The sequence below is a fragment of the Helianthus annuus genome, chromosome 4, assembly GCF_002127325.2.
Source record: "Helianthus annuus cultivar XRQ/B chromosome 4, HanXRQr2.0-SUNRISE, whole genome shotgun sequence".
NCBI classification, from domain to species: Eukaryota; Viridiplantae; Streptophyta; class Magnoliopsida; order Asterales; family Asteraceae; genus Helianthus; species Helianthus annuus.
The window spans coordinates 59,462,575-59,485,629 of NC_035436.2; the positions used below are offsets into that span (position 1 = coordinate 59,462,575).

At 39.2% G+C, this 23,055-nt stretch overlaps 1 protein-coding gene across 1 annotated transcript; it reads right to left on the bottom strand.

Annotated features, from left to right (window-relative positions):
* Positions 1 to 592: 592 nt before the first annotated feature.
* On the bottom strand, positions 593 to 3,518 carry LOC110933481. The gene is made up of 4 exons (XM_022176701.2): positions 2,742 to 3,518; positions 2,254 to 2,640; positions 778 to 1,752; positions 593 to 727 (listed from the first exon to the last, which is right to left on the bottom strand). Exons 1-4 carry the CDS (start codon positions 3,516 to 3,518, stop codon positions 593 to 595), a joined length of 2,274 nt encoding a protein of 757 aa, XP_022032393.2.
* Positions 3,519 to 23,055: the final 19,537 nt, after the last annotated feature.

The window sequence follows — 23,055 nt, forward strand, 5'->3', positions numbered from 1 at the left end:
CTTTTATTCTTCTAATCAACATCAAATTCAAAATTTCCTTGACTAAAGTAAACAAGTACGGGGAGATAGGATCTCCTTGTCTTACCCCTCTTTCCCCCTTAAAAAACCCATACAAATTACCTTGATAAGCCACAGACTGCACAGAGGAGACACATACCATAACCCATTTCACAAATCTGCTATGCAACCCAAAATTCTTCAAGCAATCCTCAAGAAACCCATGATCAACAGAATCATAAGCTTTTTGAAGATCAATCTTGAAAGCTACCCTCGGACACCCCTTCACCCAATCATAACCTTTAACAAGTTCCTGTGAAAGCATTATATTATCACTTATCAGCCTGCCCGGAACAAAAGCACTTTGATTATTATAGACCAATTTTCCCAGCACTTTCTTCAATCTATTACACAAAACCTTGCTTATACATTTATAAATTACATTGCAGCAAGCAGTAGGTCTGAACCGATTAACCATATTCGGCACTTTAACTTTAGGAACCACCGAGATAATAGTTGCATTAATTTCTTTTAACAACTTCCCATTATTAAAAAATTCTAACACTGCATCAATAACCTCATCACCAATAACACTCTAAGCAGCCTTGAAAAAATTCGCTGTAAATCCATCAGGCCCAGGAGCCTTATCATCAGCAATCTGAAACATAGCATCCTTAACTTCTTCATTGCTAACAGTACTCACAAGCTGTTCAGCCTCTTGATCACTTAACTTATTAAGTTATTAGAAAATAAAGATTCCGGATCAACTAAAAGTTCCACATTAGCTTTCTTTCCCATAATCCCTTTAAAATATTTCACTAACGCATCCCCAACTTTATCCCCAGAATACTCATTCCCTTCCAAATCCTTAATACTGCTTATCTTGTTTCTGCTTTCTCTGTTCTTCACTGAGTGATGAAAATATTTCGAGTTTTGATCTCCCACTTTTAACCAATGAACCCTGGATTTTTGCTTCAACATACACTCTACATCCGCAACAGCCACTTTATATTCCTTAACATAAATAGCTTCCTCATTTCTCAGATCCCCATTATCATGATCTTCCACAATAGCCTTCTGTATTCTTTCCACTTCTATTCTCAACTTTTCAACTTTATCATGTAAATTCCCATGAGAAAATTTCATCTTCCTTAAAGGCTTCTTTAGAGTTTTTAGTTTCGATACTACTCTAAACATTTTACACCCATCAACCCTAACACCCCATCTCTCCTTCACAATAGGTATAAACTCCTCCTTAGACATCAAATAACTCCAAAATTTAAAAGGTTTATGAGTAGACTTACTCCTAGAAGCCAAGACAAGTAAAGCAGGAGAATGATCCGAAGTGTAAAAAGGCAGAAATTTAGCAAAAGCAGCAGGAAAAACTTCACCAAATTTTTGGTTGCCCATCACTCTATCCAATTTTTCAAGAATACCCCCACACTTTCCAGGTTTTTGATTCCATGTATAATGAAGCCCAGACATAGTTATATCACATAACTCAACCTCATTAACACATCTTTTGAAATCCTCCATACCATAGTTAACCCTATTCTGCACATTACTCTTTTCACTAGGGTGTAAAATAGCATTAAAATCACCTAAAACAGCCCACGGTTTATCATGTATACCCTTATTAAATTTCACCAGTTCATCCCATAACGTTCTTCTACCAGGGACCTTAGTAAACCCATAAACAAAAGAACAATAGAAAACCTCACCATCTTCAATAGAACTAACCTCACAATGAATAATCTGCTCAGAATAATCAAGAATACTCACCTTCACAATATTAGGATCCTAACCCACTAAAATTCTTACCCAACTTCCACATCTATCAGCATTAGAAAACCAACTCCATTTTTTATTAATTTTCTGGCCAACAACAACTATATTTTCACACCCAACTCTAGTCTCAATTATCCCACAAACATTAACTTTATTCTCACTAATAACCTTTTAACTTCATATTGATGACCATCCTGACCAATACCTCTCACATTCCAAGCAAGTAACTGAACTTTCATTGAGAAACCATTTCTTCTAAGGAATTACCCAAGTCATGAGTAATTCCATCAGATACTATTCCAACATCATTCTTTATAAAAATTGCCATTTCATCCTCTTCAGACTCGACATCACAAGAATCAACAGTCTTTTGAAACATAAACTTATCCCACTGCTCGAAAATAGCTTTTTCTGACCAATATTCCATTTTCTCATGGTGTCATTAGCAGGGCAAGTTTTATTAAGTACAAAATGAGCTACTTCATTAAATTGTTCTTCACTCATCTTAAAATACCCAGACTTTGTATTGATTCCAGACTCCAGACTTCGATGATTACTATCTTTCAATACTTCGCTAGCAATTACAGATTTAATTACACTTTCCTTCATATCAGTATCATTATTCTCTTTATCTACTAAACTTTCCTTCATATCAGACCCACCCTTCACTTCACTTTCCCTATTCTCTCCCTTATCCTTCTCAACTGTCCCAATATCCTTCACAATCTCATTTTTTAACCCCTCTTCATTCTCATTACCCAAGACATCAAATCTATTTCCCGTCTTAATCTCATTTACATCTTTAAACACTCCCTTTTTGGTCACAAAAGAACTTTGCTTCTTAACTCTGTATTCCTGCTTTACCACATTTTTAACTATACCATTCCCCTTTATATGCTACTGAAATTCTGACCTTTAATCTCCCCCTTATCATTTTTAGTTCCAGAAGTACTAGCCCCTCCCTTACTATCTTTAGCCATTGCCCCATGCCCATTACTTTTAATCCCACTTCCTAGATCCTTTTTATAAGAATTAACTCTGCCCTTCATACTCCCATGTTTTCCATCTATCACCTTGATAACTTTATTATTCTTTCCCACCACCTGGAAGTCATTCGAAACAACCCCAGAAACAGGAACAACACTCCTATCAATCTCCTTAATATCATTAAGAAGTTTTTGAGCTTTTGCACTAAATTCATCCGTAGATAACATCCTTTTAGTACAGCTAACAAAATCATGACCAAATACCTTACAAGCAGAGCATTTCATAACTTTCATCTGATAAACTACCTTCACTTCTTTAATAAAAACAAGAGTCCCTTCATCTTCAGGGTAATAAGTCTTCACATAATCTGGCAGAATAGTATCAGCATTAACTTCAACAAGAACTCTGGCAAACCCTGGAGGACCTTCCTTCATCCCACATCTCTCCGCTGTTACTTTATCAAAAAGAATAGGCTCCCCAATACAACTAAGCATACTGCATATGCTTTCAGAATTCCATAACTCCAGCGGCAAATTAGGAATAGTAACCCATAACGGAATAGAAGAAGGTTCCAATTTCTCAATACATATACCTGCTTCCCATTTCTTAATACATAACGGAATATCATTTACTAACCACGGACCTTTATCAATAGCATTGAGCATACCAATCTCAGTTCTGAACTTGAAAAAGAAAATACCATTGTTATTGGTAGAGATATCTAAAATCCAAAACTTCTTCCACATTTTATACAAATGATATCTAACCATACCAATTGGCAAATCCCTTCCTACAAAATACCCATAAAGATAAGCACTATAAACTTTCCGAGCTTCAGCAATCTTTTCAGGTTTAATTACACCAACCTTCTCACCATTCTCTAAGATCTTAGGTGGATAAAATCCAACCTTCTCCGCCATCACTGTTTTTACATTCCCCACAGTAGCAGCATACGATACACTTTCTTTTCCTTTTTCATTACTATTAATCCCACTTTTTGCATCAGTAAAAACAACATTGTCTTTCAATTTCACAGAACTCAGAAAAGATTTCATCACAGGTTTCAAACGATTGATAAAAGGCATATCCGCTTTCGAAATACAATAAGGGCTCATTTAAGCAAATTAGGAATAGTAACCCATAACGGAATAGAAGAAGGTTCCAATTTCTCAATACATATACCTGCTTCCGATTTCTTAATACATAACGGAATATCATTTACTAACCACGGACCTTTATCAATAGCATTGAGCATACCAATCTCAGTTCTGAACTTGAAAAAGAAAATACCATTGTTATTGGTAGAGATATCTAAAATCCAAAACTTCTTCCACATTTTATACAAATGATATCTAACCATACCAATTGGCAAATCCCTTCCTACAAAATACCCATAAAGATAAGCACTATAAACTTTCCGAGCTTCAGCAATCTTTTCAGGTTTAATTACACCAACCTTCTCACCATTCTCTAAGATCTTAGGTGGATAAAATCCAACCTTCTCCGCCATCACTGTTTTTACAATCCCCACAGTAGTAGCATACGATACACTTTCTTTTCCTTTTTCATTACTATTAATCCCACTTTTTGCATCAGCAAAAACAACATTGTCTTTCAATTTCATAGAACTCAGAAAAGATTTCATCACAGGTTTCAAACTATTGATAAAAGGCATATCCGCTTTCGAAATACAATAAGGGCTCATTTCAGCAGATTTCTCCTGAATCAACTTCTTCATAGAAGCTTTTTTAATATTCTTACTCCCACCCAGCCTCTTCATACCATCTTTTTTAACTAAACTTCCAACAACCCCATTACTATTGTTCACATTATCCCTGAACACAGGTGCAACATCCTTTACTTTACCATTCTCAGAACCAGGATTGAAGGAGAAATTCAGAGCAGCCACTGAGAAACTGAACATTTTAGCATTATCATTGAACCCACCTCTTCTATTACATCGCATAATACCCTCTCTATACATTCCCCTACAACCCACCTTACCCAAATCATCAACCAATTCATGAGCACTAGCCCCATCAGGAAGAACCTCATCTTTACAAGCTATCTCACCTTCTACAGGAACTTTCAAATAAGATTTATCATCCCACACTATTTTACTAGCCTTAACTTTTAACCCTTCATTTCTCACATATCTTTTCTTACTTTTATCCAAACATTCCAATAATCCACCAGAATTCATATCAAACACATTAACATTTGGATTAAGTTGAGGAAACTTAACCCTACCACCAACCTCTTTCATAACCAAATCCATACATCCCTTTGCTTAGCTAATTTGGCCAATACTTCCAAAACAGAACCATACTGACCAGAAAATAGCTCACTAGAGCAAACCCTCGATCCCAACTCATTAATCAATAGATTTACAACACACCCAGCCTTAAAATCTTCCAACCCAGAATCAACACTAAAAGAAACTTTCAGATCTGAGTTATTAAAGACAATCTTTTCAGATAAAACCCTAGACTTCCAGTTCTCGCCCAAAACATTACCTAAACAGATAATATCTGACTCAGTTAAGACTACAGACCGAATGATACCTTTATCAGCACCTGCAGAAACCAAACCAGCATCATTTGTCTTCATACTCTCCATACCAACATTCATATTAGCAACTCCATCCTCCTTAAAATCCCCCTTCCCAATATAACCTTCGCCAAAGGACATAAGTCCCTCGGACTCATTCACAATGCTCCCAAACCCTAAATCCGGAGGAGGATCAGGGGAAATATGAACAGAATCAATCTTAGGGATCAAATCCATAAGAAACAAAGAAGAAAAACGAAAAAACAAAGATCAGGAAGAGAAAACAAGACGAGAAAACCCTAGAAACAGAGAAATCACAAATATCGCCAATCAGGAGAGATTATGACTTTAGGTTTGTTATGTATACCTCACAACCTTCATAACATAGCTTAATTATTGATACTACTATATTCTGATTAATTTTCAGAATATGTAAGGTATCGAAAAGCGTTGTCAGAAGACTGCTTATTATGGTTCTTATAACCTTAACATTTAATTTGTCAATGTCACACCCCAACCGATGGCGGAAACATCGGGGCGCGGCACTGAGCGAAACAGATTGTCCAGAAGTTTCCATAACAACTATAATTACCAATTATTTAAAGCATCATGTCCCATACCATGACATAAAAAGTAATACAATTATTACAGACAAAATCCAGTCAAATTGTTCTGTTCCGACAACTCAGATTTCAAATATAGACAATTCATTTATTGGTTTCTAGACCTTTCCTAGCCTCGATTTCACAGCAAGCCAAGCAATATAACATCTTAAGCACCTGCCACATACGTTAAAGTAAAAGTCAATACACATAGTGTAAAGGTGAGCATACAAGTTAAATTAGATATAGTAGAGTTCGAAATTGTTTACGCATAACCAGCACGTACACAGTGTGAAATGAAGCATGTTAGTTATCGACATGAACCTATCGATACCAATGACTGCGGGTTGACTGCCCAAGGCAGTTCGTAATACACACTCACCACTGTGAGCCATGTAACAAATTGTCCTTAACAACCCCTGAGTAAACATGTTCTGAGTCCAAACTATAGTACTATCGTTGCTAAGTCAGGTAGACAGCATTCCATGTATAAACATAACAAACAAGCATTCATTAAGTCATGTATAACATGAGGTAACGGTTAGCGTTAAAGTATTGTGTAGTGTGTTTGATGTGATTTAGAATAAGTAACGTATGTAACACCCAAAAGTGCGTAAAGCAAAAAGGGATCGAGTATACTCACAGCGGATGGATTGAAGGGAGCGCTTAGAGCGAGATTAGCCTGATCAGAACGATAGCACAAAAGATAAGTGGCGCGTAAAACGGAGCAAGTGACAGTGGGTTGGTCGGCAACCCGATCGGGTGACAATCCGATTGGGTGGCCGGTCGGTCGATCGGGTGACAATCCGTTCGGATGGTCATCTGATCGGGTGACCATTCAATTGGATAGTTACCTCGTTTGGGATGGATGTGTTTGTGTATGATGGCTTGTCTTTTGAAGTTTTCGTTGTAGCATTTTGAAAATAGAGAAGTATCTCTACCTTTCAGGTCGATCGATCGAACGACGGTCCGATCGGGCGACAATCCGATTGGTAGGACACTTCAGTGAGAACAAGTTCACAGCATTTTGTCACTCGTTCGGATTGCAATCCGATCGGGTGACAATCAGTACTGAACATGTTGGAAATTGTTTAAGTGTTGAAGTCAAAACATCACATGGTCGAGTAGTAATCCGATCGGGTGGCAATCCGATCGGACAACAATTCGTTCAATGTTTAAAACCTCAAATGTTTAAATATAAAGTTAAGTGTGGGACCCAAGGTGCAATCCGATCGGGTGACTGTTCGGTCGGGTGGCAATCCGATCGAACAACAGTCCGATCGGGCGGCACTCCATCCTGGTCAACCTGATCGTCTTCTTCCTTGGTTGTTTTGATAGTTTTGTAGTTTTATCGAGACGATGTGACAACGTGCTAATCAACAGAACCCCATCTTGACCCAAGTGACCCGATCGAACAAGAATCACCCAAGTTCAACCAGTTAACCGGTTCAAGACGGTTGTTCATGGTTAACCCGAAATCGGCGGTCTCGTGGATAGAATCCAGATCTTGAACCAACACAACACTAAGTACGAGTAGAGGTCAGAACGAGATCCGATTTCTTCGGTTTGAGTACATTGAGTGTAAAAGAGTTGAAAGAAAGTTAGTAACCATCTTTCAATCCTTTTTCACCATGAATATGTTCAGATCTATGCAAGATTATTGTTTATTTGTGTGGAAATCGTTTAGATCTAAGCTGTTCTTGGTGGATTGAAGCCAAAACATGAAGTTCATAAGAACACCATGATGACATCATCCTAGAACACCTCAAATCTAGTGATTTCACGGTTAAAAGTTAAGATTCAAAAGATAGAAAGGTGTAGGAGTGCGTGTAGATTAAGAAAGTACAAGATTTAGGTGGAAAACTTACAAGAATCGGGAGAAATCTGAAGAAAAGTGGGCAAGGAGCGCTAGTCGGACGAGAGGTGCAGAAAAGGTAAGTTTGTGATGTTGATAGGGGTATTTATAGGGTTTCCATAAAAGGAAAGGGAAAAAGTGGAGGGGAGTGGCTGGCCGATCGGGTGGGCAGCTCGGTCGGCTGGCAACTCGATTGGAGTGATTGGCGCGACGAGTTTTGCAGTTTCGATTTGCGTGACGGGCGTTGCGATGCGATAGAATTTCTTATTCAAATTGCTTTTAATCCCAACTACTATATCAAGATACAATCATCCTTACTTAACTTACATTTAGCGTTTGCGATTCGACTGCGATAGCGTTTCGATTAATCACCACATTAAACATGCACAAGTAACACATAAGAGGCACACACACGTAAAACAATATCCATAACACATAATTCAAGTTGCGAATGCGATTGCGATAAGCGATAAATCATTCGATAAACATCGATGAATAGCGAATAAACCTCGATTATTATCACGTACTCCACATAATACAACTAACGTAAACAATTAAATAGACTAACTACGAGTCAAAGAAGTCAAAACAGGAATTGAGCAAGGAGTGACAGATCGCAATTAGCAATCTTTTCTTCCTTTGACTTCAATCTTGACTTTGAATTTGACTTCTAAAACACGGGATGTTACAGCCTCCCCCTGTTAAGGGAATTTCGTCCCGAAATTAGGCTTTAGCCGTAACAAACAACTGCGGGTACTTCGCCTTCATGTCGCTTTCGAGTTCCCAAGTGAACTCTGCGCCTCATTTGCCTTCCCATCGAACCTTCACAATGGGAATGCGCGAGCGTCTGAGCTGCTTGGTTTGGCGATCCATGATTTCGACAGGCTTCTCCACGAAGTGTAGTGTTTCGTTTACTTGGAGATCTTCAAGAGGTACGAACAGATCATGCTCAGCCAGACACTTTCTAAGGTTAGACACATAGAAAGTCGGGTGGACGTTGCTAAGTTCCTCCGGTAGTTCGAGTTTGTAGGCCACTTTTCCGATCCTTTCCAGAATCTTAAAGGGTCCAACATATCGAGGCGCGAGTTTCCCTTTCTTGCCGAATCTGACCACACCCTTCCAAGGTGATACCTTTAGGAGTACATGGTCGCCAACGTCAAATTCAAGGGGCTTGCGTCATCTATCGGCGTAACTTTTCTGTTGACTCCGAGCTTTTAGCAAATTGTCTCTTATTTGGAGGATTTTGTCAGTTATTTCTTGCAGTAGCTCAGGACCGGTTAATTGCGAGTGACCAATCTCATGCCACACAATAGGCGACCGACATCTTCTTCCGTATAAAGCCTCAAACGGTGCCATTTGAATGCTGGAATGATAACTGTTATTATACGAGAATTCGACTAAAGGCAGGTAAGCGTCCCAATTACCACCGAAGTCTATGACACATGAGCGAAGCATGTCTTCCAAAGTACGAATCGTTCTTTCAGTCTGACCGTCAGTTTGTGGATGGAATGCGATACTCAGATTAAGCTCAGTACCGAGTGCAGCTTGAAACGTTTCCCACAGACGCGAGGTAAACCGAGCATCACGATCAGAGATGATGTCGCGAGGCATCCCATGTCGACAAATGATCTCATCGGTGTAGATTCGGGCTAATCCTTCTACCTTGTAGTCTTCTCGTATTGGTAGAAAATGAGCAGATTTGGTCAAACGGTATACGACAACCCAGATGCTGTCGTGGCCTGATGACGTGCGCGGAAGTTTCGTTATGAAGTCCATAGCTATACTTTCCCACTTCCACATAGGGATCGGGGGTTGTTCAAGTAAGCCAGAGGGTCTTTGATGTTCAGCCTTGACTTTCGAGCAACTTAGGCACCTTCAAACATAGAGAGCGATATCCCTCTTCATGCCCGGCCACCAGTACTTGTAGCGAAGGTCCTGGTACATTTTGTCGACACCGGGATGAATAGAATACCGAGATTTGTCAGAATCTGTCGCAAATCATTCCGCTTAGGAATCCAAATTCGGTCCAGATAATGGAATATCCCATTCGATTTGTTCACTAGCTGGGCTCCATCGTGATGAATCCTTTCCTTCTTCAGAGTACGCTCGGTAAAGCATGCATGTTGGGCTTCGCGGATGAGGGATTCGAGATGATGCTGGGCGGGAACATTGTGGGTGCTAAGCAGATAGCTTCGTCTGCTGAGAGCATCGGCAACGACATTTGCTTTGCCTGGGTGATAACGAACCTCACAGTCGTAATCGTTGAGAAGTTCTACCCATCGGCGTTGACGCATATTAAGCTCTTTCTGGTTGAATATGTGTTGTAGGATCCTATAGTCGGTGAAGACCGTACACTTTGTACCATAAAGGTAGTGTCGCCAAATCTTTAATGCAAAAACAACTGCGCCTAGCTCGAGGTTATGGGTTGTATAGTTCTTCTCGTGGATCTTGAGCTGAGGAGATGCGTAAGCGATAACCTTGTCCCGCTGCATGAGAACACAACCAAGACCAAGGTTCGAGGCTTCGCAATAGACTACGAAGTCATCGTTTCCGTCGGGTAAAGCAAGGACGGGAGCATTGCAAAGCATGTGCTTAAGGGTTTGGAAAGCAGACTCCTGTTCAGTTCCCCAAACAAAGGATATGTCTTTATGCGTGAGAGAGGTAAGCGGCACGGCGATATTAGAGAACCCTTCGATAAATCGACGATAATAGTCCGCTAGTCCGAGAAAAGAACGGACTTCAGACGGGTTCTTCGGTGTAACCCAACTCTTAACAGCTTCAATCTTCGCGGGATCGACATGAATACCTTGACTATTAACAATGTGACCGAGAAACTGAACCTCCTCCAGCCAAAATTTGCACTTGGAGAATTTGGCATAGAGTCGATTCCCTTGGAGTAGCTCGAGAACCAAACGTGGATGCTGCGCGTGTTCGACTTTCGACTTGGAATAGATCAGGATATCATCGATGAACACGATGACGAAGCGATCCAGGAATGGTTTACACACGCGATTCATCAGATCCATGAAAACCGCGGGTGCGTTGGTTAAACCAAAAGGCATAACTACGAACTCATAGTGGCCGTAACGAATGCGAAAAGCGGTTTTGGGTATATCCTCCTCTTGGATGCATAACTGGTGATAGCCTGAGCGTAGATCGATCTTGGAGAAACACGTAGCACCTTGTAGCTAATCAAACAAATCATCTATTCGAGGCAAGGGATAGTGATTCTTGATTGTCAGCTTATTCAACTCCTGATAGTCGATGCACATCCTGAACGACCCATCCTTCTTTTTGACGAAAAGGACTGGCGCGCCCCATGGAGAGGTGCTCGGGCGAATGAAGCGTTTATCAAGTAATTCCTGGAGCTGACTTGAGAGTTCACGCATTTCGGATGGAGCGAGCCGATAAGGAGCTTTAGCAACAGGGTTGGCTCCAGGAATGAGGTCGATACGGAAGTCGATATCACGGCTTGGCGGAAGACCAGGAAGATCATCAGGAAACACTTGGGGAAATTCACATACAACAGGAACATCTTTCACTTCTGTCTTCCCTTTCTTTTCCTTCTCCGCTACTACAATGTTAGCCAAGAATGCTCTGTATTCCTTACGGAGATACTTGCTAGCTTGGACACATGACATGAGCTTGAGACCTTTCGAAGCAGTTTCACCATAAACACACAACAAATCACCATTCGCGAGAGAAATTCGAATCATCTTATCAAAGCACACAACTTCAGCATGGTTTTCACGAAGAAAGTCCATGCCTACTATGACGTCAAAACTTCTGAGTTGCATCGGAATAAGGTCAATCGAAAAGATGTGATTGTTGAGCTCGAGAGTGCAATCACGAAGAACGAAATTGACAGCGACGGTTCTTCCGGTGGCGACTTCAACATCGAACGTCTAGGGGAGATAGGAGCGCTTACGATTAAGGAGCTTTTCGAACTCAAACGATACAAAACAGTATCAGCTCCAGTATCAAACAAACACGAAGCATAAATACCATTCACGAGAAACGTACCATTGACAACGTTGTTGTCAGCCTGGGCTTGGCGCACATTGATGTTGAAAGTCCTCGCATGGGCGGCTTGTTGCTGTTGCTGTTTAGGCTGTTGCTGCTACTGTTGCTGGGGCTCTTGTTTCACAACCTTGTTCGGGCACATGTTCGCGAAATGGTTGGGATCACCACACGGGAAGCAGACTCTGGCATTGATCGCGGGTGCCTGAGCGGCTTGTTGGCCTTGAGGAGCTAGAAGTAGAGCTTGATGAGTAGTAGCTTGAGCTGGTGCTTGTCGATGACCAGTACGGCAATTGGCGGTGAAGTGGCCGTACATGTTACAATGCACGCAGAATCGGCAGGCAATACCCACTAGATGATGGTTGGTACATGTCGGGCAGGCAGGGTGGGGGACAGTGTATGCACGCTTTGCAGGCGGTGCATAGGTAACTGGTGCTGGAGCTGATCGGTGCTGGGATTGCTGCTGAGCCAGTACGACTTGAAGTGGAGCAGCAGTGGTAGTGACAGCACAGTTCTTGTTGTTGGAGTTGCTGTTGCTGTTCTTCCTCTTGCGACGAGAGGACTTTGATGATTGAGAGGCGGCGGCGGTGTCAGCGGTTGGTGCGGTGGTAGCTTGGTGCAGGTTCTTCGAAGCTTTATCCCAAAAACCAGCTTTGACTCGCTTGTCGTTGATTTCGGCGGCAAGCAGGTAAGTTTCTTCGATTGTTGCTGGTTTTGAGGCATGCACAAAATCTGCAACATAGTCCGGCAGAGCTCGGATGTACTTCTTGATTGTCATGTCAGCAGTCTTGACTTGATCAGAACTAGAAATATACTGAGCTGCTTGAAGCGTGCAGTTAAAGCAGCATTGTCACCATCTTTCTGCTTCAGATGCCAGAATTCTTCCTCCAACTTTTGGCGCTCATGGGGAGGCAGAACTCTTCGAGCATAACGTTCTTCAACTCATCCCATGACAGACTGTAAGCGACATCGTTTCCGCGTTTGTTCCTCTCGGCCGTCCACCAGTCTAAGGCGCGGGACTGGAAGACGCCGGTAGCATTCAGAGTGCGGAGATTGTCAGGACATCCACTCTGACGAAGGGTGACCTCGATCGAGTCGAACCATTGAAATAAAGCCGTAGGGCCATCTTCGCCAGTGAACTCTTTCGGTCTGCAAGCTTTGAACTGTTTAAAGCTAAAAGCAGCTTAGGGAGTAGCCTTAGGAGTCTCGGTCCTGGACTCTTCAAACGATTTGCTCACATTCTCGTATAGTTCACTCACGATTTAGGGAACTACTTTTGCCACTTGCTTGGCGACGAGAGCAGTAAGGCAATTATCTCTCTGTTCCTGACGAGTAACTCGAGGGTGACGGGTTCCAGATGACGACATCGCCATAGGACTCAGACACAATATAATCGAATCTCACCTCATACGCCTAATACTTCTAAAGCTCAGGAACACGATCACGTAAACACATAGGCACATAATCACAGATTCACATAAGCACAGAAGCACATAAGCACACAAGGCACAGAAACACAGAAGCATGTAGAGCACAAAAACCTAGCTATATCTTGCACGTATTCATAGAAGCAGTCAGAATACAGAAACCTATCATTCAAAGTCCGCGAGCGTTCGAGCGTTCGAGAATAGCGATTGCGATTAGCGTATACATAGCGAGCAACATGGCGTGCGGTGGTTCCACAAATAGTAGCGATTTGTTAGCGTGTTGAGATAGATGTGCGGTGCGAGTTGTGTGTATCGACCAAAGCGAAGCGAAAAGCGAATAAATCACCAAAAATCGTAACACATAAACAGATAAATCACATAAAACACATAAAATCGACAAATATCAGAGTTGGCAGTAGCGAGCTCAGAATCGAAACACATAAAAATCGAGTAATAGATTGTCTGCGGCTATTAGATGTCGACTAACCAAAGTGGTTCGACTATTCACAAGGACCTTTTGTACACACTTTGGCCTTCGGGACTGTGCTCTCGCATCGAATTTGGGCGAATGGCACGCATCCTTCCAGTTTCAGTGTGACTTCCAAGTCGTTCGAGTCCGTCGAAGCTTTGGTGAGAGTTTTGTAAAATCAAAGTCGGGCAGAGTAAGTCGTCAAGGTTCGGGTTTCACCCCTGACTTAACAACTTTGTTCCTGTTTTGATAAAAATGGAGATGAAAACCTGCGTTAAAGTACGGATTTCACTCCTGATTCAACGAAAATTCTCGTGTTTGTAGATAAAAATGTGGGTCGAACAAGCAATTTTAGTCGAGAGTTTGCGGTTTTCACACCTAATCTCGGGGCGCGACACTGAGCGAAACAGATTGTCTAGAAGTTTCCATAACAACAATAATTACCAATTATTTTAAGCATCATGTCCCATACCATGACATAAAAAGTAATACAATTATTACAGACAAAATCCAGTCAAATTGTTCTGTTCTGACAACTCAGATTTCAAATACAGACAATTCGTTTATTGGTTTCTAGACCTTTCCTAGCCTCGATTTCACAGCAAGCCAAGCAATATAACATCTTAAGCACCTGCCACATATGTTAAAGTAAAAGTCAATACACATAGTGTAAAGGTGAGCATACAAGTTTAATTAGATATAGTAGAGTTCGAAATTGTTTATGCATAACCAGCACGCACACAATGTGAAATGAAACACGTTAGTTATCGATATGAACCTATCGATACCAACGACTGCGGGTTGACTGCCCAAGGCAGTTCGTAATACACACTCACCACTGTGAGCCATGTAACAAATTGTCCTTAATAACCCCTGAGTAAACAGGTGTTGAGTCCAAACTATAGTACTATCGTTTCTAAGGCAGGTAGACAGCATTCCATGTGTAAACATAACAAACAAGCATTCATTAAGTCACATATAACATGCGGTAACGGTTATCGTTAAAGTATTGCGTAGTGTGTTTGATGTGATTTAGAATAAGTAACGTATATAACACCCAAAAGTGCGTAAAGCAAAAAGGGATCGAGTATACTCACAGCGATGATGGATTGAAGGGAGCGCTTAGAGCGAGATTAGCCTGATCAGAATGATAGCACAAAAGATAAGCGACACGTAAAACGGAGCAAGTGACAATGGGTCGGTCGGCAATCCGATCGGGTGACCATTCGATTGGATAGTTACCACGTATGGGATGGATGTGTTTGTGTTTGTGTATGATGGCTTGTCTTTTGAAGTTTTCGTTGTAGCATTTTGAAAACAGAGAAGTATCTCTACCTTTCAGGTCGATCGATCGAACGACGGTCCGATCGGGCGACAATCCGATTGGTAGGACACTTCAGTGAGAACAAGTTCACAGCAGTTTGTCACTCGTTCGGATTGCAATCCGATCGGGTGACAATCCGTACTGAACATGTTGGAAATTGTTTAAGTGTTGAAGTCAAAACATCACATGGTCGAGTAGTAATCCGATCGGGTAGCAATCCGATCGGACAGCAATTCGTTTAATGTTTAAAACCTCAAATGTTTAAAATAAAAGTTAAGTGTGAGACCCAAGGTGCAATCCGATCGGGTGACTGTCCGGTCGGGTGGCAATCCGATCGGATAGCAGTCCGGTCGGGCGGCACTCCGTCCTGGTCGACCTGATCGTCTTCTTCCTTGGTTGTTTTGATAGTTTTGTAGTTTTATCGAGACGGTGTGACAACGTCCTAATCAACAGAACCCCATCTTGACCCCAGTGACCCGATCGAACAGGAATCACCCAAGTTCAACCAGTTAACCGGTTCAAGACGGTTGTTCTTGGTTAACCCAAAATCGGTGGTCTCGTGGATAGAATCCAGATCTTGAACCAACACAACACTAAGTACGAGTAGAGGTCAGAACGCGATCCGATTTCATCGGTTTTGAGTACATTGAGTGTAAAAGAGTTGAAAGAAAGTTAGTAACCATCTTTCAATCCTTTTTCACCATGAATATGTTCAGATCTATGCAAGATCTGTGTTTATTTGTGTGGAAATCGTTTAGATCTAAGTTGTTCTTGGTGGATTGAAGCCAAAACATGAAGTTCATAAGAACACCATGATGACATCATCCTAGAACACCTCAAATCTAGTGATTTCACGGTTAAAAGTTAAGATTCAAAAGATAGAAAGGTGTAGGAGTGCGTGTAGATTAAGAAAGTAGAAGATTTAGGTGGAAAAATTACAAGAATCGGGAGAAATCTGAAGAAAAGTGGGCAAGGAACGCTGGTCGGACGAGAGGTGTAGAAAAGGTAAGTTTGTGATGTTGACAGGGGTATTTATAGGGTTTCCATAAAGGGAAAGGGAAAACGTGGAGGGGAGTGGCTGGCCGATCGGGTGGCAGCTCAGTCGGCTGCCACTCGATTGGAGTGATTGGCGCGACGAGTTTTGCAGTTTCGATTTGCGTGACGGGCGTTGCGATGCGATAGAATTTCTTATTCAAATTACTTTTAATCCCAACTACTATATCAACATACAATCATCCTTACTTAACTTACGTTTAGCGTTTGCGATTCGATTGCGATAGCGTTTCGATTGCGTTTCGATTAATCACCACATTAAACATGCACAAGTAACACATAAGAGTCACACACACGTAAAACAATATCCATAACACATAATTCGAGTTACGAATGCGATTGCGATAAGCGATAAATCATGCGATAAACATCGATGAATAGTGAATAAACCTCGATTATTATCACGTACTCCACATAATACAACTAACGTAAATAATTAAATAGACTAACTACGAGTCAAAGAAGTCAAGACAGGAATTGAGTAAGGAGTGACAGATCAGAATTAGCAATCTTTTCTTCCTTTGACTTCAATCTTGACTTTAACTTTGACTTCCGAAACACGGGGTGTTACAGTCAATAACTCTCAGGTTAGTTATTTGTTGAGTTCTGGTAAGGAGACATTTAGAACTAGAGGTAACTTATCATGCGTTAATTGGAATATTAAGATTAGCAGACTTAAATATCATTAGTAAGTGACTACCTAATTAATTTATCCAACTGTTATTTTGAATCATGGATAGTCTCGTTGCTTATGCCTAGTCTAATGACATAATTATGCAGTGAGATTCTCCATTGAAGAACCTTAAAGTTGGAATTTTGTACTTGTATTTTGACTATGGACCTTAGAAGTATCATCTTTTAAGGTTTCAGTGGTTGTAAGGTGAATAACATCTTATTTTCTAGTTTCTATCATTTCTTTCTATGTACATATGTTGCTTATCAACACACTCCATTTCCTTTGGTACTTTTGAGTATTATAGTTGATTTTTAAGGCATCAAATTGTACACGTGAAAATTTTAGTATGTAATGTACTAGAAAATGTACTTATTTCCATGTGTAAGCCCTTAATTTTATGGGTCATGGTATTGTATATTATAATGTATTCACATATATCACTTAACCTTATAGTTTAGAATTTTAAATGAAGGCATGCATCGTAGGAGTTCTTGTGGTTATTCCACAGATAATAGATTAGTCTTATGAAAAACTGAATATGGAATAACTTTAGTGATAGCATTTATGTTATACGAGTTCTTGATTATCATAAGAGACATCATGTTCGACTTGTCCTATTCATCATGCTCTAATTTTCTTCTGTAGTACTTTTATTAGAAGAAATCAGTAGGATTATCGTGTCTTAAGGGATAATCAAGGATTTAATTTAAGAGCTAATCTTATATAAACTTTAAGTAATGAAAAACAAATTGGATTTAGGGATTTGAGTGGATGAGATACTGATTTATAGAAGAAAGTTACAGTGAGTAATGTTATGGGTACTAAAAATAAGGCAGACAAAATATGATCATAAGATTAATGAAGGATCATTAATGTGAGGATTATTATTTGAAAAAAGGTTGTGACATGTCTATTACTAACATCAAAATAATAGACTAATTTGTAAAATTCTACTTAAACGAAGACAAATCACCTTTGGGAAGAAGTGAAATCATTTAAGTATGTGTGCAAAGTAATTGTGATAAATCAGCTTTGGCCAGAAATGAGACAATCACCTTAGTTATGCACTTGTTATGTATGTTAGACATGAATGAATTAAATCAGCTTTGGCCAGAAATAAGCCATTCACGTTTGTAATGCATAATTAACATAGCTTTTATAATACTTGAACAGTAAATAGATGTATCAAATCACCTTTGGGCAGAAGTGATACATTAGAAGCTCATTTGAGTTAATATATTTGGTTTTGTGAAAAAAAATATATGATTCTGATTAATTAAGTATTTACAATAAACCAATTATTTAATTGAAAACCCCCTGTTAACGTGGAGCCCCGAGTAAAATTTTAGTTCATATTAACAGCCTAATAAAGTAATGGTATTTCAAAAAAATCTTGACATTTAGAGAACACTTGTGATTTCGAATAAGTTAGATATCAGATTCATCCGAAATAGATGAGTTCGAATGATTTCGGATCTATCCGAGATATGGAAGCTCAAATTGGTCTCGGATCTATCCGAGATACGTAAGCTCAAATTGATCTCGGATCTGTCCGAGATGTGTAAGTTAGAAGTGATCTCGGATCTATCTGAGATATGTAAGTTCAAAGTGATCTGGGATTTGTCCGAGACGTATGAGTTCGAATTGATCTCGGATCTACCCGAGACGTGTTCTCAAAGATTTGAAATACTCCTAATTTTGGCAGTTAATAATGATAAGGGTGAAATTCGAATTTGCATGGATTATCGATATCATTTCACACGAAAAAGGGCAATTACAAAGCAATGGCAGGTAGTCGGGATTATGGAGATTATGTTTCCTGTTTTAGTGTGTGTAGATTTATCTAAATATTTCGAAAGTAATATCCATTAATTATAATAATAGATTTCAAAATTTTTTAATGGATAAACTAGATCAAAATAGAAAAAACATCCAATGTTATATGAATTTATTCGAATTTCCTTATGAACATAAAGAACCCTAAAACAAAAATATGAATCATGAATTCGAAATATGAAGATTTTTACATATTAATGAAGATTTCTTGTAACACCCCGAAAACAGGTTTCGTAATCAAACCTCGTTAATATTTATGAACGGGTAAAATACCGTTAGTGGTAAAATTAACCCGGTAAATATTAGGATTTAAATAATTAAATCTAATATTAAATAAAAAGAGAATAAAAGTTTTGAGAAAAACAAAGCTTATGACAGGCCGACTTAGCAGGAGTTAAATAAGACGGGTTATAACTCCCGGAATCCAATAAGTTAACTAGGAATAATAATAACCTAGTTAGAAGAGAAGTCTTGTAGTGACATACTAGTATGTTAAAACACTTAAAATAAAAACCTAATGATAGTAGAGGGGTCAAACTTGTTAAACTTGAAACTAGGTTTAATTAAAACAAAATAAAATACACCAAACACACACAAAAGTGTGTGTCTGGTCGATTGAAGCAGAGGGCGACCAAGGAAAACCCCACAACCCTAGTTCATGCTTAATCTCTCAAATTGAAAGCTAAAATCAATCCTAAATCAAAATCCGAGCACGAATTAGTGATCTCCACTGAAAAAGGAGTCACAAGGTATGTAAATTTCATGAGAAATCTCTAGTTGAAATTCTGAGTAAACATAGAGAACTCGAAAATTTGTTGATGCATGTTTGTTATATGGATGAAATAGGAACATTGTAGTGTTTAGGAGTAAACCCTAGACAAGTATATATTGAAATCATGCTTAGCTCAAGTAAATTCAGATTTTTGTTGATGCTAAATTCATGTATGAGATGTTTTTAGGGTTTTGATTGCTAAAAGTAGTGTTATGATGTCAAGAACATGCTTAAATTGAAAACTGAATTCAAACAGCTCCTGAACAGAATTTATAGCCGACTTGTATTGGCTGTAACCTGGACAAAACGTGACAAAAACATGTGTTTCTTGAGTCTAAAATGTAATTCCAGGAAATATCTTTAAAACCCCGCTGGAATCGCATTTTTTGACGAAAATTGAGCGTTTTATGAATTTTTCCGTATCGAAGGTTCAAGCTGCAATTTCTGGCAGAATTTACAGCCCATTAGAAATGTCATAACTCAATTTAGGAATTTAGTTATGATCTCAAATTTTCACTGTAGACGGTTTTAAGTGATTACAAAATCGCCAATTAGAATTTCGTCAATCGGAAAAACGAGGAATTTTAAAGGAATTTTTCCGTAAGCTGCAGTCAGAAGTGACGAATCTGATTGCAGCTTAGTAGATGAATTTTTACGAATTTTTGGTAAAGAGTTAGATCTTGAAATTTTAACACTAGGCGTAACCCTCCGAGAGGTACGCCGCATAAAAAATCATAATTTTTGAAGACTTGTAATATTGGGCATATATGCCAAACAGGTAGAATGGTGGTGACAACGCCATTTGACAGTAGTGACTAATGTGGTTGTCAAGTCCTATATTGACAGGAGCGATTAGCAAATTGGATAATTGCGTCGCCATAGATTGTGTGATGATTAAAGCGAGGTATAAATCGGGTCTATTTGTTGACCCGGGCCAGGTACGCATATATAGACTTATAGTTAAAAGTACAATTTTTGGTTAAATAATTAGTTAAAGTCCTTCGTCGAAAAAAGGGGGACTAAAGTTTACCAAAACGCCCTTGAAGGGTAAATTGGACGACGACCCTTAGAGGTCGTTTAGGAATATATATTATAATTAGGTGAGCTTTTAATAAGTATAAAGGTTTTAAACATAGGCCTTTTGGGTTAAATGCCTAGAAACAGGTCTTTTCCGTAAAACAACCAACCGAAGTGTAGAATCCGAAAAATTGTCCAAATATACTAAGTCCACCACAAGAATAGTTGTGGTGGAATGTAAGTAGATAATACAAATGTGGGAAAAGGATGGGTGAAATGAATGAGTGAAATTTAAACTTAAAAGTTCAAATTCTCTAAACGGTTCAAAACGAGTTTCGCGCATAACTGGGGTATTGGCTGCGAAATTCTAAAAAGTTATGAACCCGGGATAAAGATCTTGAGTCGAATACTTGGGCGTATGAATTACGGTTAACTAGAAACAAGTTTGTGATTTTAATATAAGCGGGCCGAATAATCATAAAAAGGGATTTATAAGCCTTACGCTTATAAATTTGAATTTGATGCGAACAGGAGATAAATGGGTCCGTAATTAAATTACGGACGCGTAGGAAAAAGAATCACGCAAAACGGATAAGTAGAATGAAAGTTATACCCTTTTAAAGTTCGTTTTTCGACTAAAACCATAGCTGGGCAGATATGCAGCTCCCAGACCTTGAATCGCTGGAAAAGGGTTTCCCCCGCGCCACGCGACGGATAACGTTGTTTCGGGCACGACACGTTGAGACGAGTCTCGCGCGACACGCGAGAGATATCAAAGTTGGAAATAAATATTTTGTTGATTATTTGATTCGTAGAACTTGTTTAAACTTATATTTAGGTTATCAAAACTAACTTTTACGTTGGTTTTGATCATAGGTGATATCAAGTGTACCCGGATGGAGATCAAGCGATGGCAAAGGACTGAACACACGAAAAATGAAGCTTCCGCAAGTTGTTTCGTTGTTATTCTAAAACGATGAATTAAATCACATTATGTTGTATTACTTTAAATTGTAAAAGTTTTTAATAAACCCGTATTTTTTCATTGTAATTGTAACCGTAATTACATGATTATGCACTTAAATTATACGAAAATCGTTAAATAATAGCAAGGGTGTTACAAGTTGGTAATTAGAGCTCACGGTTGAAGAATAAAGTGTGTTCGGTTCGAGGCTTGATCGCAAATCCGGTAAGTACAAGTATGTTAACGGTTTGGTATGATTAATGTGTTGTGAACAACACATAGGGTTATCGTGTAATACACATTACCCCAACGAAAATGATAGGTATAGTTAACGAAATCACGTGCGTTGACACGCACAGTAAAAAGCCTTGTATTACAATACGGACGTTTATTAATGTCGAAATTACTAACTTTTGTAAATGTTTAGTTGAAAGACACTTGCATCTGAAGATAGCGGGAGTGTAACAAATCTCGGATATGATGGAGGAACGGTCCGAGGTATGACGAGCAAAGCATACTCATTAAGGACCTAAATCGCGTGACGATCGCGAGCAAAGATAACGGCAAGAGAAGCCCGTAAGGGCAAGCATTACCAGGTGCACGCTTTTAAATTTAATCGCATAAGTAGTAATATGCAACAAACACGTAGGGAATAACGGTTGCATATATCTAATAAAACCTGAATAGGATATCTATTCAGGATGATGTTTCCAAGAGAAGTTTAATAGAAACATGTGTTATTCACGATGATGAATAGCAATGAAATAATAGGATTAGTTCATATGGAAACTTGGACGGGGGTAATTATCCAAGTGGAAAACTCTCAATATAATGCTATTGAGAAAAGTAGCGATCACATTAACGAATGTGATTATATAATAGTTCAATAGAAAAGAAAAACATTTTATATGTACAAAAGTAAAACTAGTAGAACTAATGATTGTTGTTTTGCAATTAAATAAGGTTTTACTAAATGAAATCAGAGATATGAAATAAATAGGGGCGTTACTTACATGGGGTGTGATGTGAAAACTACAAAAAGGTCATGTGTATCATGTGTTGATCGCTTACTCTGGCCAAGTAAGTAGTGTCATATGATACCATGAACTTCTTGTAGCGGACACATTTACGTCCGATGTAGTAAGGACGGGGTGAATGGGACTAACTTATATGGTACCCAAATGAGTCAAACAAGTAAGACGTTTGATAGTAAACGTAAACGTAAGTAGGATGACAGGGAGCGTATTACGTTAGAATAACGAGCCCGAAAGAAGGGACAAAGATTAAAGTAAATGAAAATACAAACCAACTAATGTGAATACTAAGGCATAAGGGATAAAGTTTGACCGTCATAAGTGATGAAATTCACACAGACAAGTCAAAGGGGTAGAATAAAAGAATAAAAGACTTGACTAAATAAAAGCAATGGATTTCGCAAACATGATCAAATAAATTAAGATGATGTCTAAAACCATACAAGAATGGTTACTTGACAATGACTTGGGTAAAGATACCCGATGGACGGGTAGGATTGTGGGTGAATGCGTAAACCGAGAGACGGGAACGCGAAAAAGAAAGTCAAAAGACTCGGAATATGAGTCATGACTAAAAGACGATGAGAATTTGCAAACAGAAATTTTGATAACTATGTTCAACTATTTTAGAGTTGAACGGGTCGAATAAAGAACGAAGTTTGGCGTTCATAAGTGATAAAACCT

Coding starts and splice junctions, on each gene's coding strand:
- LOC110933481 (XM_022176701.2), bottom strand. CDS start 3,518: ATGTGGAAGAAGTTTTGGATTTTAGATATCTCTACCAATAACAATGGT. Junction 2,641..2,741: donor CTAAAGATAGTAAGGGAGGG/GCTAGTACTTCT, acceptor GTGGTAAAGCAG/GAATACAGAGTTAAGAAGCA. Junction 728..777: donor TTATGGGAAAGAAAGCTAAT/GTGGAACTTTTA, acceptor TAACTTAATAAG/TTAAGTGATCAAGAGGCTGA.